This window comes from Protopterus annectens, chromosome 8.part0 (assembly GCF_019279795.1).
Source record: "Protopterus annectens isolate FY-2018-M chromosome 8.part0, PAN1.0, whole genome shotgun sequence".
Lineage (NCBI taxonomy): Eukaryota > Metazoa > Chordata > Ceratodontiformes > Protopteridae > Protopterus > Protopterus annectens.
Window position 1 is genome coordinate 869,083,950 of NC_056741.1, and position 14,638 is coordinate 869,098,587.

Sequence of the window (14,638 nt, forward strand, 5' to 3'; positions counted from 1 at the left end):
CAGGAGCACAGCAGTTTTCCAAGAGACATATTTTAAATCTGCTGTGTTAGCTGGCTCAAAAGGAGGTAAAGTTAATTTTTCCAACACGAAATTGAGATCCTAAGATGGAGTAGGTTCTCTACGGGGCGGTCTTATGTTTTTAGCCCCTCTGAGTTACGGTTTTAGCAAGGGATTAGAAAAAATTGGTGGATCCGTGTTGTAATGAGCAGAGATGGCAGAGGCGTGGATTTTGATGGATGAAAAGGAGAGGCCTTTGTCCAGCATCTCAGTTAAATACTGTAGTATCTGAGGAATATTTGGGACAAGAGGGTCAAGGCTGTGAGCCTGGTTCCAGGCACAGAATTTCTTCCATTTATCCGAATAGGCTTTCCTGGTGCTAGGCCTTCTCGCCTCCAGAATGACATTCATAACATTGCTTGCTTGACCAAGGAATCTTCCATGCAGCCAGGTTTAAAATCTTTAGCTGGCTGTGAAGTATCTGATTGTTGTGCTGAGTCAGAAGATGTGGGATTTGAGGCAAAATCCAGGGTGTGCCTTGTGCTAAGTTCTTTAAGATTGAGTACCAGTGCTGGCGTGGCCAGTCTGGGGCAATCAGGATCATCTTTGGCTCTTCTTGCCTGGCTTTTACGAGTACCTTTGGAAGGAGAGGTAGTGGTGGGAAAGCATATACTTGAAGGTTTTTCCAGCTGAATGAGAGGGCATCCACTTTCCATGCTTGTGGGTGGAAAGTCCTTGTGCAGAATTTCTGTAGCTGGTAGCTCATTGGGGATGCAAACAGATCTATGTCCGGGCTCCACCATTTTTGAGTTATCATTCTGAATATTTGTGGATTCAATTCCCATTTGTGGGGATCCATGGTGTTTCTGCTTAAGTCGTCTGCCAGTGTGTTTTTCTCTCCTGGCAGGAATTGTGCTTGCAGATGAACTTGACAGGTTCGAGCTGTGTTCCACAAGGTCATGGCTTGTCTGCAGCGGGGATAAGAATGAGTGCCCCCTTGCTTGTGTACGTACCACATAACTGTGGTGTTCTCTGTTTGTAGTAGTAGTTGTCCTGGATGCAAAAGGTCCTTGAAAGCTATAAGGGCATTTTGTACAGCTAGCATCTCTTTTTGATTGATGTGAAGATGCCTTTGTTCTGCGGGCCACTTGCCCTGAATACATTTTCCTGCCATGAATGCTCCCCAGGCATAATCCGATGCATCTGTTGTCAGTGTTTGCCTGGCTGTGTGTTGAGTGAAAGGCTGTCCCTTGTTGAGGTGACAAGCTTGAGCCCACCATCAAAACTCCTGTTGAAGGAAAGGAATTAGTGGTATTACTATTTCCAAACTTTGACAGTGTTAAAACCAAACACTCTTTAGGTACCATTGTAGTTTCCTCATATGCAGTCTGGCATATGGAATTAGTAGTATGCAAGATGCCATGTAACCCAAGGCCTGCAGAATTCTTCTTGCAGGGAGTTGGGTCCTTGTTGCAATCAATTGAAAATACTGAGTCAGTTGTCCTTGCTTGTCTGGCGTGAGATAAGCCATCTGGGTCGTTGTATTCAAGCTGGCACCCAGGAATATCATCTCTTGTGAGGGCACTAGTTTTGATTTCTTTTCGTTTACTGTGTACCCTAGGCAACTTAACTTTTTTTACAAATGCCAGATGCCGTAGAAGAATGTCCTTGCTCTCTGCTTGAATCATGCAGTCGTCCAGGTACGGATAAAATTGAATTCCTTTCTGTCTGCAAAATGCAATTACTGGTGCCAGGCACTTTGTGAAGACCTTGGGCACAGTAGATAAGCCAAAGGGCAGTGCAGAGAATTGGTAGTGCATTGAACCAGCTATGAATCTGAGGTATATTCTGCAGTTTTGTCTGATAGGGACATGCAGGTATGCCTCCTTGAGGTCCAAAGTTACGACCCAAGCTTTCTTGCCCAGCATGCGAAGAAGCTGCTGTAGTGTCAACATTTGGAATTTTGGAACATTCAGTTAAGTGTTTAGAGAAGAAAGATCCAGAATGGACCTCCAGGCTTTGTCCTTTCTGGGAACCAGAAAGAGTCTTGAGTAAAATCCTTGTCCTTGCTCCTGTGTTAGTATCTTTTGAATAGCTCTCATGTCCATGAGTGCTGTAATTTGTTTTTGAGCCTCTGCCCATTGATTTGGTGGCAGATTTGGCATTCCTTTTAACCTTGGCAGAGTGTGAAAGTGGAACCTGTAACCTTGAGATACAACGTTGAAAACCCATTTGTCTTTGGTGATCATATGCCAATTGTGATAGAAAAGTGCCAGTTTTCCTCCCAAAGGGGCTGCCAAGAGATAACTGTTTGGCAGCTGTAGTGGGAAGTCATTGGAGCTATTTTTATATGGTTGGGGCCTGTCTTCCCCTTCTTTCTGGGTCAATGCACCCCACTGTCGAGGCCTGTAAGGACCTTGTGGTTGACCTCTACCTCTTGGACGTCTGTATCTGCCCCTTTGAGGTCTGTCTGTAATTGGAAAGGACCAATTCTTTGTTGGCCAATTTCTGCTAAATCGAGGAGGCTGAACATGTAAGAAATCCTTCACCGTTTGCATAGATTTTGCCTTATCCTCCATTTTCTTTAATACCTCTTCTGCCTTAACTCCAAATAACACATTTCCAATAGTTTTGCTTTAACATGATCTGGTAATGTATGTTCTTTTAACTAAGCATGTCTTCTAATGACAGAACCTGTAACTGCTGCTCTACAGGAGGCCTCTAAAGAATCAAAACCACATTGCAAAGTATGTTTTCCCACTTGTTCAGCTGCATGCAAGAAATCCTGCATTTCCTTAAAATTAGGAGGATCTGAGTTTGGAAGCATTTTTTGTTTCAACTGAGACATCAAATATTGCTGATATTTTAGCATGTGAAACTAGCAATTTAAGGCCCTCATTGCTAAAGTTGCACATGTAAATACTTTCTTCCCTCATCTGTCTAATGCTCTGGAATCTCTGTCAGAGGGGACTGGATTCTTTGCTGATGAGGCCTTAACCCCTTTGGGTCCCTGAGAAATAGTTTCAGGGTCAGCTACAGGGCTTTTATAAAGAAATTTGTGAGAGTCAGGGACTCTGTAGTATCTGTCTGTCTTAACTGGGGCTGGAGGTAAAGAATCAGGATTTAAGCTGGATTCAGTATAAACATCATCCACAATATCTAACACTGGCGGAATAGCAAGGGGCCTATGTTGAGGTAATAAAAGGAAGTCTCTGAGCCTTTTCTTGGATTCTGAGTAATCCTGGCCCTCCCAATGGAAATGCTCCCTCATGGTATGTAGGTTTTCCCCAAAGGAGTAGTCCTCAGGCAGTGAGGCAGATGGAACAGATTCCTCAGCATCAGAATCCTCATAAGGGGGTAAAGAGTATCCTAGGTCTGAGGATGAATCAGAAGAGATGGACACCTAGTCGGATGAGTCATAGTCTGCATCCTGTCTAGGCCTTTTATCAGGAGGGGGATGGGACCCCCTGATCAGAGTGATTAGGTCTTCGGCCATTTTGAGCATTTGTTTCTTAGGCATGGAGGCCTGTCCTGGAGAATTCTGTATTTGTTTCTTTGATTTTAAAGGAGGCTTAGACTTAGCTGAGGGTTTAATGCTTAACTGAGTAGGTCTGAAGACACCCTCTGTAGCTGTGGGTTGCTCGGGTCCCTCTGAAAGGTTAGTCTCGGTAGGCTGAAGAACTAGTGCATCCGAAGGCCCAGCCATCTCCACGTGGGAGTCAGAGGCAGCCTGTGGTTCTACAGAAGCGGTCGTCAGGGGCTGTGAAGGCGCCTCGCTGAAAACCGGAGATGCCGGCGACTGGCCTAGAAGAGGTTTTGTCGTCAGCTTTGGGCCTCGGATGTCTATCCTTGTCTTTGCGTTTTTTGTGTATTCCGGTCGTCGGAAGTTCAGACGGCATGGTATAATTGAATTTTCTACCAAAATAATGTCGGGCAAAATCAAACCGATGTTTAATAGTGCGCTTGTTAAACCTAGCACAAAACCGACAACCAGTGACGTCGTGGTCAGGGCCTAGGCATGGGATACAATAGGAATGGGAATCTTTATGAGGTATTTGCTTCCCACAAGAAATACAGTTATTAACTTTTACTGACATCGGTCTGAGGCAAGAAAAACTTTCCCCCAATGGGGTACTTAGCTTTGTAGAAGGCTTTGGTTCTGGATTCGGAATGAAAATCTCAGGAGACGGCTGACAGGCACTTGCGAACTGCTTTTGCTTCGGGCACTGCGCAGCAAGAAAAGACCGAAGAAAATGGCGTCAGCTGCATCTTATATACCCCTGTCGCACTGACGTCAGGGAGGAGGCGACAGCAACCAACGCCGGACCAAGACTTTGGAACTCAGGCCGACTGGGGAACCGCCTGACGGCTGGATAACCCAAGTGTAATGACTGCAGCAGTGTAACATGATGAACATCTGCAGGATCACCACCAGACTTGTGTTTTTTAGCAGTAAACCAGGGAAAAGGAAGGTCTCTACTTCTCAGCTTTATGTTTTAGTGTCATTTTCTAATCCTTTAGTGAATTGGGAGTGTAATAATGGAAGGCTTTGAGATAGAGGTCTATAGCCTTCAGTACTGAATAGGAATCAGTCCTAACCCGCATTTTCTCCATAAAAAATACTTTTGTCTGTACTTTCAATCCCTGTGGTTGATGTTGTGAAAGAGTAAACGACACCACCTCTGCTGATCCTATACTGTTTCACAAAACAGTAAAGATACTCAGTATACTTGTCCTGTGATTAAATTTTATTTTCATACTTGCACATTCTCTGAAGGAGTGTTCCATCATGAAATTGTATGAATATAAAGGTGACCAAAGAACAAGACATTCTTATATATAATAATATACAAATTATATATAATAATGCAACCAACAAACCATTTTTAAAAAAAAAAAACAAAACAAATACAGAATGCTAATCTGTGTCAGCAATAATGGTAGAGGTGACACAGACCCCTAAAGGCCTATGGAAACGATAAAGTCACAGAAACTATGCAAACATGTTAAGCACACAAAATGAATAAAGTAAAACAGGTTTGCAGAATCCAAGGCGAGACAAAGCAGGAAAAAAAATCTCACTGACCAAAGTTCAAATATTTTTACCACGTAGACTATAAAGCAGCCTGGGACTATTTCTCCAATGTGTGGTTCAGTGACACATGGCAAATGGAATCTGGAGAGGAGGGTCTCCTGACAAAACATTACGAATTAATGGAAAGGGTTTAGTACTCTGTGAAAGATTCAGATGCAAAGCTTCCTACTGCATTTTACAATTACTCCTGCAATTAAAAATATCAGACCTCCTTATACAAGATAAACTTATTAATCCTTTCAACTTTTAACCCAAGGACGTCCCTCTTGTTAGACCCAGTCTAAACTAAACATTCAGAATGAGAAGCACCACCACCTTCAGCTAATGACCCTAAAGTCACTCGTACTTCTTCATAGAGCTGATAGTCAAGTAGCTGAAAAAATGCTAAGGTGACAAACAGAACAGTGCTGGTTAAGCGAGAGAAGAGTGCTACTTAGAGCTGTAGTAGTGAGCCCCTGGGCAAGAGGTAAGCCTAGAGGACTAAGAAGCAGTAATTTCATGCCACAGAATGCTCAGCTAGCCCTAGCATCAGAGGGAAGAAAATGATTGAACTCCTGGTCTACATCATAAAACAGGATGCTAGAAGACTACTCTGTTGACAAGGTCAAGAGGAATCACTTCGGACTACAATGAACTAGCCAGTGGTCCACAGTGAAATGTGAAACTAAGCCATAGCACAGTAACTCGGACTATTTTATTAAGAGCTTCTTACTTTTGACATTTTATGCATCTGTAAAAGATCCATAAGAGAAGCCTTATAACTGGACCATTAGCCAAGGTTCTCCCTTTCATCTTTGCTAAGCACTGGTTGTTGTTGAAGACCTTAAGCTTCATTCTTACATACCAACCTGACAAAAACATGGCACTCTGGCAATAATAAAAGCCAGCAGCATAATGGCCTATAATGAAACAAAAAGGGCATGCAGGCAACAGTCTAAACTCTTGCTTCCACAACTACACGTAGACTTAGTAGGCCTATGCATTTCAAGCATCAAATGTGGACAACTTTGTTAATGAAGCATACTAGGGTATTTAGACTTCATTACTAGCTAGAAATAAGTCAAGATTTTACAGGAAAGCATCAGGCTTTAAGCACAGATGGCATACTTCCCTAAACCTAAGACAATGACATTTTAAGAAACACTTGCAAGAGTACACATTAGGAGATGCTCAATAAGCTCCATCACCGCAGAGGACCTCACAAAGTAAGATCAGACAGATGTTTAACAGTACTGAGGTCATCCATTTTCTATTATAAGCAAGTGTCGTAGTTTCACCCTCCAGAAAGATTTACATGGTGGGAAGACAAAACGGTAATTCTAGAACTCTATAAGATTATTTCACAGCATAATAGGAAAATCACAATTATGGATGCAGTAGATCACAAACATGTCAAGCCATGCTAATAACAGCAATGATGATGAAATTTGCAATAGTTATGTCAAGGCATGTGACAATATTGACATGTATGCAACACTAAAGTAAAGCAAGTACTTTCTCTTCTAATGTATGGTAAATACTTGGAAGTGTACCTAGATTGAGCAATGGTCCTTATCAGTCAGATGTAGACCAAGCCACAGCAGGACTGTAAAGTTATTATGCAAATACTGCCCCTCCCCCCCAAACAAACTAATATGCACATAGTGACTGAAACTTCCTTGTAGTGTGTGTGTGTGTGTCCTTTACTTAACCTAACACCAAAGTTACTGGACTGCTACCTAACAGGGTACCCTCTTCCAAGTGACATTGGTTGAATGAACACTGCTTTGGCCAACTAAGCATCATCACACAAAAGGCAGTTACAAAAAACTAATCATAATGTTAGTCTTTTTCTTCCTGCATATTATGTAAACATTGCAAAATATGTTCGCTATAATAATAAGAAAGAAAATAAGAAGTTATGTACCTACCATAACGTTCCATGTTAGTTGTCTCCTCTCACCTTCTTTCTTGCTGGTTGGGTTGGGTTCAGAGCCGATCTTCAGCTCCGACTCGGCCATCTTCTAAAGCTCGAGAGCTACATACTGGCTCGAGGCCTCCCCATATCCCATGATGCCTGGCGGTAGAAACCCAGATCTCGTTTGGTAAGACTAACAGCAGACAAAGTAATGAAGTAATCCTATCCTATCATACCTAAGCCCAACTATAGAGACTACTAGGTAGAGTGGGATAGTCGGAGAAGACTCAGCCAGTGTAAATCCATAGAGAAACTCTTCTCTGTCTAGTAGGATAGGGGGATGGAGGGTGGGACGCAAGAAAGAAGGCGAGAGGAGACAACTAACATGGAACGTTATGGTAGGTACATAACTTCTTTACATTAAGTTCATTCTTGCTGGTTGGGACAGCATCCCTAGCACCTAATATCCTGGGTGGCTCAGTGGAACAAACTCTTCAGAACAGTGGAACCAAAATCAGCTCTGCTCCTGGAAACCACGTCCAGCTTATAATGCGAAATGAAAGTATGAGGATTTGCCCAAGTGGCCGCTGCACAAATAGATTCCATGGGCAACCTAGTTTGAAACGCAACAGAAGTGGCTAATGCTCTGGTGGAGTGGCCCTTAGGTTTAACAGGCAATTCTTTCTTTCTGAGCTGATAGATAAAGATTATGATAGAAGTCAGCCATCTAGATAAAGTTACTTTTGATACTGGTAGGCCTTGTTTTCCCTCTGCATAAGAGAGGAAAAGCTGATCCGATTTTCTGAAGTCCTTAGTCCTATGTAAATAAAAGCGCAGTTGCCCGTTAACATCTAATTGATGTAACTTATATTCTCCCCTGTTGGAATGGTTGGGAAAAAATACAAGAAGGTCAATGGACTGGTTCAAGTTATTCTAAGAAGAGACCTTAGGAAGGAAGGGTTAGTCCTAAGAGAAACCCTGTCTTTGTGGAACACTAGGTACAGGGGACGGATACAAAGAGCCTGCAGTTCAGAAACTCTTCTCACTGAAGTAATTGCTACCAGAAAAAGTGTTTTCCAAGATAATAACTTCAAAGAAAAGGAAGCTGCAGGTTCGAAGGGGGCAAAATTAGAGAGGATAGAATCAAATTCAGATCCCACGGGGGTGGAGGATTCCTAACCGGGGGCCTGAGCAGAGTGGTTCCTTTGAGGAAGGCCTTACAAAGCTTATGAGACATTATACTACTTTCTGAAAGGCCAATGTGAAAATTTGAAATTGCGGCTAACTGCACTCTAATTGTAGCGGAAGCAGACCCAGCATGAAAGAACTCCGCAAGAAATTCCAGGATGTGGTGAACAGGGGCTGAAAAGGGATCTATATTCTTGGCCTCTGCCCAGGAAGAAAAACGTTTCCACTTACTAGCGTAAGTTTTTCTACTGGTAGACTTGTGCGATGATAAAATGATTTCACGCACAGATTGGGAGATATCAGGAAGCCTGGCTAAGGTTGGAAGTGGAGCAACCAAGCTGTGAGCTTGAGAGATTGTAGGGAATGATGCAGCCTGCCTGACTGATGGATCAGGAGGTCTGGAGTTGGGTCCAGAGTCCAAGGCTGCTCGATAAGATGATGATGAAGGAACGGAAACCATATTTGTCGAGGCCAGTACGGAGCAATGAGGATCATTCTGCAACCCAATATGGTAGCTTTCTGAATCAGCTTGGGAATTAGGGGAAAAGGAGGGAATGCGTACAGAAGTCCCTGAGGCCAATCGTGGACTAGAGCGTCTCTGGGGTAATGCTCTGGATGTGGTAGGAGAGAGAAGAAGTTGCTGCATTTGCTGTTGAAGGGGGTGGCAAAGAGGTCGCAGCAAGGTTGCCCCCATTTGCGGAAGATTTGGTCCGCTACTATTTGATTCAGAGACCACTCGTGAGCATGAGAATAGCTCTGCTCAGCCTGTCTGATATGACATTGGATTTCCCAGGGATGTGCGTTGCGGTCAGAAACCGTTGGGAAGAGATCGCCCATTGCCAGAGTCTGAGTGCTTCTCGACATAGAGGGTAGGACCTGGTTCCGCCCTGCTTGTTGATGTACCACATGACTGACATATTGTCCGTTTGAATTGCAACTGTCCCAGTAGGAAGAGAGTCCTGAAGAGCTTGTAACGCTAAAAGCACAGCCCTCATCTCCAAGACGTTTATGTGCAGATGGTACTCGAGGTTGCCAGGTACCCTGGACTGTTCTGCCCTGTAAATGCCCCCCCACACCCGATCAGGGAGGCATCCGTGGTCACCGTAGCAACTGGAGGGCGATGTACAAATGGTCTGCCTAGGAGAACTGATGAGGAGACCATCCACCATGCAAGGTGCTTTTTGCATGTTTCTGTGATGATAATCATGTGAGACATGGGAAGCTGCTGGAAGGACCATTGGGTAAAAAGAAGCCATTGGAGGATCCTCATGTGAAAACGTGCCAGCGGGACGAGTATGATTGCTGCTACCATGAGACCCACGGTTTGGAGGACAAACTTGGCTTGAATTCTCTTGCATTGTAATAAGACCTGGACATGCCGCTGAATGACTAACACCCCTGTCTGGTGGAAGGCTGGCTGACCTGTCTTTTGTATTTAAGTTTGCACCTATAAAGATGACAGACTGACTAGGTGACAAAGCAGATTTTTCGAAATTTATAGTGATACCTAGTCTGGAGCACGTCTGGACATTATAGTCTCTGGCTTGCAGAAGGTGATGCCTAGTGGTAGCAGTGAGGAGCCAGTCGTATAAATATGGAAACACCTGGAATCCTTGCCATCTTAGGTGAGCGGTAACTACTGCCATACATTTGGTGAACACCCTGGGGGTTGTTGTGAGACTAAAGGGCAGAGCTCTGAACTGATAATGGCTGGCTCCCAGCCAGAAGCGCAGGAATCTTCTGGAGCGCCTGTCCATTTTGATGTGGTAGTACGCATCCTGAAGATCTATGGAGCACATCCAATTGTCCTGACCCAGGAAGGGGAAAATGGACTGTAGCGTGACCATCTGAAAATTTGTTCTTTGTACAGACCTGTTTAGTCTGCTGAGATCCAAAATGGGTCTCCAGTCCCCTGTCTTTTTTGGTACCAAAAAGAACTTTGAGTAAATTCCGGATCCTTGTTGGTCTGCTGGGACTTGCTGGATGGCCCTTTTTCTTAGCAGTTTTGAAACTTCCTGAACTGCTTGATCCCTTACATTAGGTAGAACATCTGGAAGGGACTTGTTTGACAATAAAGGAGCATGAACAAAGGGAATTCTGTAGCCTCCGGATACAACGGACTGTACCCATCTGTCGTGTGTTATTTCTTGCCAAGCTCTTGGGTGCAGCGATAATCTTCCCCAGACTGCCTCCAGAGGTGGGAGCCGGGCAACCCTTCAGGGATGCTGGAAGGGCTTGTCAGAGAAAGATTCTCTGCTGCCCTGGTTTTGCGGACCCCCTCTGCCACGAGGGCGGTGTCTGTCATTGTTCCCTCCTCTGCCCCTGGAGGGAAACTCACCACGTGTGTCCGGCAAGACTCCCTGGGATTTCCGGAACCACTCTTATGACCCTTGGGATATGGTCTGGAAGGAGTGGAAAAACGGACTCCTACGGCAGAGAGAGTCTTGCCTTCCTGCTCACACCTGGTAAGGGTATCCTTCACCTGTGATCCAAAGAGAGAAGAACCATCAAAAGGGGTGTTGGTGAAAGAAGCTCTGAAAGGTTCCGCAAAGTTACATAGCCGCATCCAAGCGTGCCTCCTTAGGGCCACGCCTGTGCCTCTACTCGCCCCATCGGCTGCATACGAAATGAGCCTCATGGAGGAGTTTACCACTGAGTTAAGAGTCGCCAGCTGGGAGGCTGCCTTAGCCTGGGCCCCCTCAGCTGATAGATCTTGGAGGGTATCTCCAAGCTCTTTCAGGAGATCCCTCTGAAGGCGGGTAAAGTGGCACAGGTAATTCAGGGACCGCATAGAAAAGGTCGCTGAAGAGAACATCCGCTTCCCAATCTGTCCATCGTCCTGGGCTCCTTGTTAGGGGGATGGACAGATGAAGAAGTTTCAGCCAACTCCTTCTTTGTGGCCGCCGCTACCACCATGGCATCAACAGGGACACCTTTGGTCAAGAACTGTTTGTCCTGCGGTGCAGTAATGAATTTGGTCGGTCTTCTATGAGTCGGTTCCACTGTGTCTGGAGCCGTCCACGCCTTCCGAGCCACCACAGACATCAGTGGGTCGAAAGGCAGAGACACCCAGGAGGTGGAAAGTCGGGATCCAAATGCGACTCCTCTAAGTCGGTATCCGATGTGACAGACTCGGGGGAGTCAACATGCTTCCTCTTGCATTTCCTCTTGCGAGGTGGCTCCTCTGAAAGATCAGGGGAGGCCTTGGAAGAGGAGGATACACCCAAGTGGGTGTCTTGGAGTGCTGGATCCCCACGCTTGGGGTCTGAAAGAGGGACAGAGGCTGACGCAGGGACTCTAGGGGGAGGAGCCGATGGGGTCGATAATGGGACTGACTCAGGGGCCAGTACACTCATCACCTCGAAGGTGTCCCTGCCCGGACGCAGAGAAGGCTCAGGCTCCGAAGAAACCAGAAGCCATCCCTGCACAGAGGGAGACGGCTCCGAGGCAGATGTGGGAGTAGAGCTCACCTGCGCTGAAGCACCGAGAGGGAGAGTGGGGTCGGACAAAGGTCCGATGCCACTCACCCCCTCGGAGCCGATGAGGGAGTCTCGGTGCCCAGATCCCTCCAGGGAAAGTACCATGGAAGGGATCGGAGCTGACGACGGAACCAAAAAAGAGAGGGTATCAGAGCCGACAACGGAACCGAAAGAGAGGGTATCGGCGCCGACGATTCCACGACTCGAACCCCAATAAACTCCAGCTCCGAGCTCATAGGAAGAGTCGGAGGAGGAATATCTACAGCTGTGGACAGAGCAGACTCCTGATGAGGAGGGCTGGACAACATTTTAGCTAGGGCCTGCGATTTTATGAGCCTACTGACCACTCTTTTCAAGTCATGGCCCGAAAGTCTAGAGGACCGAGAAGAGTGGGATGATCAGTGACTACGCTCCGATTGGAGCAGGGGCGACTTCGGAGCCGAACGTATCAACTCCAAAGAAGGAGACCTGGATCTCTTTCAACTCTCAGCTGGCACCGAAGACCATGTCAGAGCAGACTGGGAGGGAGGGACCTCGGTACCAGCCGGAGCCGAGATGGCTCGTGTGGCTTCACCCAATGATGGCTCCGAACTGGGAGCCGACGGTTTAGGTGGCCTGGAAGATTTTGCCGGTTGAGCCTTCGCCGGTGAATCTTGGGGTTTAAGCATACCCCCCTCAGAATCAATTTATTTTTGCGCTCCTGCAGGACTCTTGGACTGAAGGCATGACAGACCGAGCAAGAGTCCTGCAGGTGCACAGCGCCCAGACAATAAACACAAGAAGTGTGACCATCTGTCAGAGAAATCTTCTGACAGCATGAGTCACACTTCTTGAATCCGGACGGCTTAGTATCCTTGGACATCCTAACAGAAGAAAAAAAACAAGGAAAAAACACACACACCAAAAGGTTAAGGTAACAAATCACAATAAAATATACTACAGTTACCAGAACCACAACACTACAAAAAACTATACTGAACTATAGCAAAACTAACTAACTTTTTTTTTTTTTTAAAGGGAGATAGGAAGAAAAAAAGGTTATCCTCTAACTTAAATGGACACCTTCTAGATGTAAGGTTATCCTCTAACTTAAACGGAGAACCTTAAGAGAAAAGAGAAAGGGGGGTGGGGAAACTCTCTAAATAAAAACGAGTTTCTGAGGGGAAAAGACAAGGATTCAGACACAAACACACTATAATTACCAAAGATCTATCTAACAATAATTTCTATGCTAAAAATAACTAGTTTTAAGACAGAAAAAGACACAATATAAAAGTTTTATACGACTTGAGCCAACAGAGCAACCTCACAGCAGAAGCGGCAAATGTGATCTGGGTTTCTAGTGCCAGGGATCATGGAATATGGGGAGGCCTCAAGCCAGTATGTAGCTCTCGACCTTTAGAAGATGGCCAAGTCGGAGCCGAAGATCGGCTCCGAACCCAACCCAACCAGCAAGAATGAAGGCGAGATAGACAACTTAACATCAACTGTTCACAAAGAGCCAGTTAACTGGTACAACATGATTCAAAGTCTTTCTAAATGTATGAAGCAAAAAAAAAAAAAGGTAACAAAGGAAGATGATTCATTGTATCAGAACACCACCACTGTATGGTCAATTAAGATCAGTTACTTTTCTAACACAGAATTCTGAATTCTTACCACTGGTTGAATAAATTGTTGGCTTAATCTCCCTTCCATCACCTCTTGTTTGACACTTAATTGCTGTGCCACTGGAGTCGTGTAAAATCCAGGAACTCCTTTCATGTGATTAATATGTTTACCCTGAAAAGAATCATACAAGATCTTTTGTAAGATACAGGCTTCAAACTATGAAAAATCAGTCTGTGACCTCCCTCTCCTTAGTGATTCTTCAAGAGTGACGCAAACTATAAGCTACTACAAGAAATCACTGCAATCCTCAATATTTAGTCTATCCTCATCAATTACCTTAAAAAATATCCACACTACTTAGTAATTTAATCAAAACTTCTATGAAATAACACCTTTCTACTTTTAAGTCAGATTGAGTTCTGTCTCAAGATTTAATTTTCTTGAAAAACATTCCAAATTCCACACGCATCACTTATTTACATTACACCCCATTGCACATCTTACTGTAAAGTATCCGAAGGAGATGGACACCCCTGAATCTCAAATCACTTTCCTTCACGTTATGCCCAATATATACAACTTTCACCACCACTACCCCCAACAGGCGCTGTAAATTTCCCCGTTAATTGTTTTAATACATGCACCTTCATACTACCTTAACTCTCACCTAGAAATATTGAACCATAGTTAGGTCATCTGGCGCCGGGTGAGGTTCCCTAAACTGGTGTCTGCAATTCTAAGGTGAGGATGAAAAGAAAGATGCCAGTACTATATTCCTGCACTTCTGGTATCTGCCAATCACATACCTTAACAGTTTGAGCACAGGGCAGAAGTTCCCTTCACTCCACCCTAGTTAAGTCTCTGTTCATAGTCTTTAAATGTACATTTATTCTGTGCACTGTAATGTTATCTTTACCCTTGATGCTGCAAACATCTATAATCTGTGTTCATGACACCCCTCCTGTGAAGTGATCTGGAAATTATGTCTCTCACTTTAGTGTGCACTTCTTAGTCAAAAATTAAAAATATGAGTACATTTTAGTGAAGAATCAATACAAATTAGCAGTTTTCTCAAAAGAATAAAAGCAGCAGCTTCAAACAAAAACAAGTAATAAAAGGCATTACATAAGATAAATACACATTATGGCATGCAAGTTCTAAAAATACATGTCCATGAATTTTATTTACATGCCCTATGTTTCTTTTAAAATAAAAGTTATAATATCATACCTGGCCATAAACAATCCACTAAACACAAGGATTAGCAAATCTTAAATGGACTTATGCAGCCATAGCACTTAAAGGAACACGGTCAGCTCATGATAGCTCAGTTTCAGCATTCCAAATTAACGTGTGTAATGAATGATAATT

At 44.5% G+C, this 14,638-nt stretch overlaps 1 protein-coding gene across 1 annotated transcript in view; it reads right to left on the minus strand.

Annotated features, from left to right (window-relative positions):
* Positions 1–14,638, minus strand: part of LOC122809125 — a 3,089,885-nt gene that overhangs the window by 809,573 nt on the left and 2,265,674 nt on the right. The window contains exon 12 of the mRNA XM_044080384.1: positions 13,316–13,438. Within this exon, the coding sequence (XP_043936319.1) occupies positions 13,316–13,438 (123 nt within the window). The remainder of the gene's footprint in view (positions 1–13,315; positions 13,439–14,638) is intronic.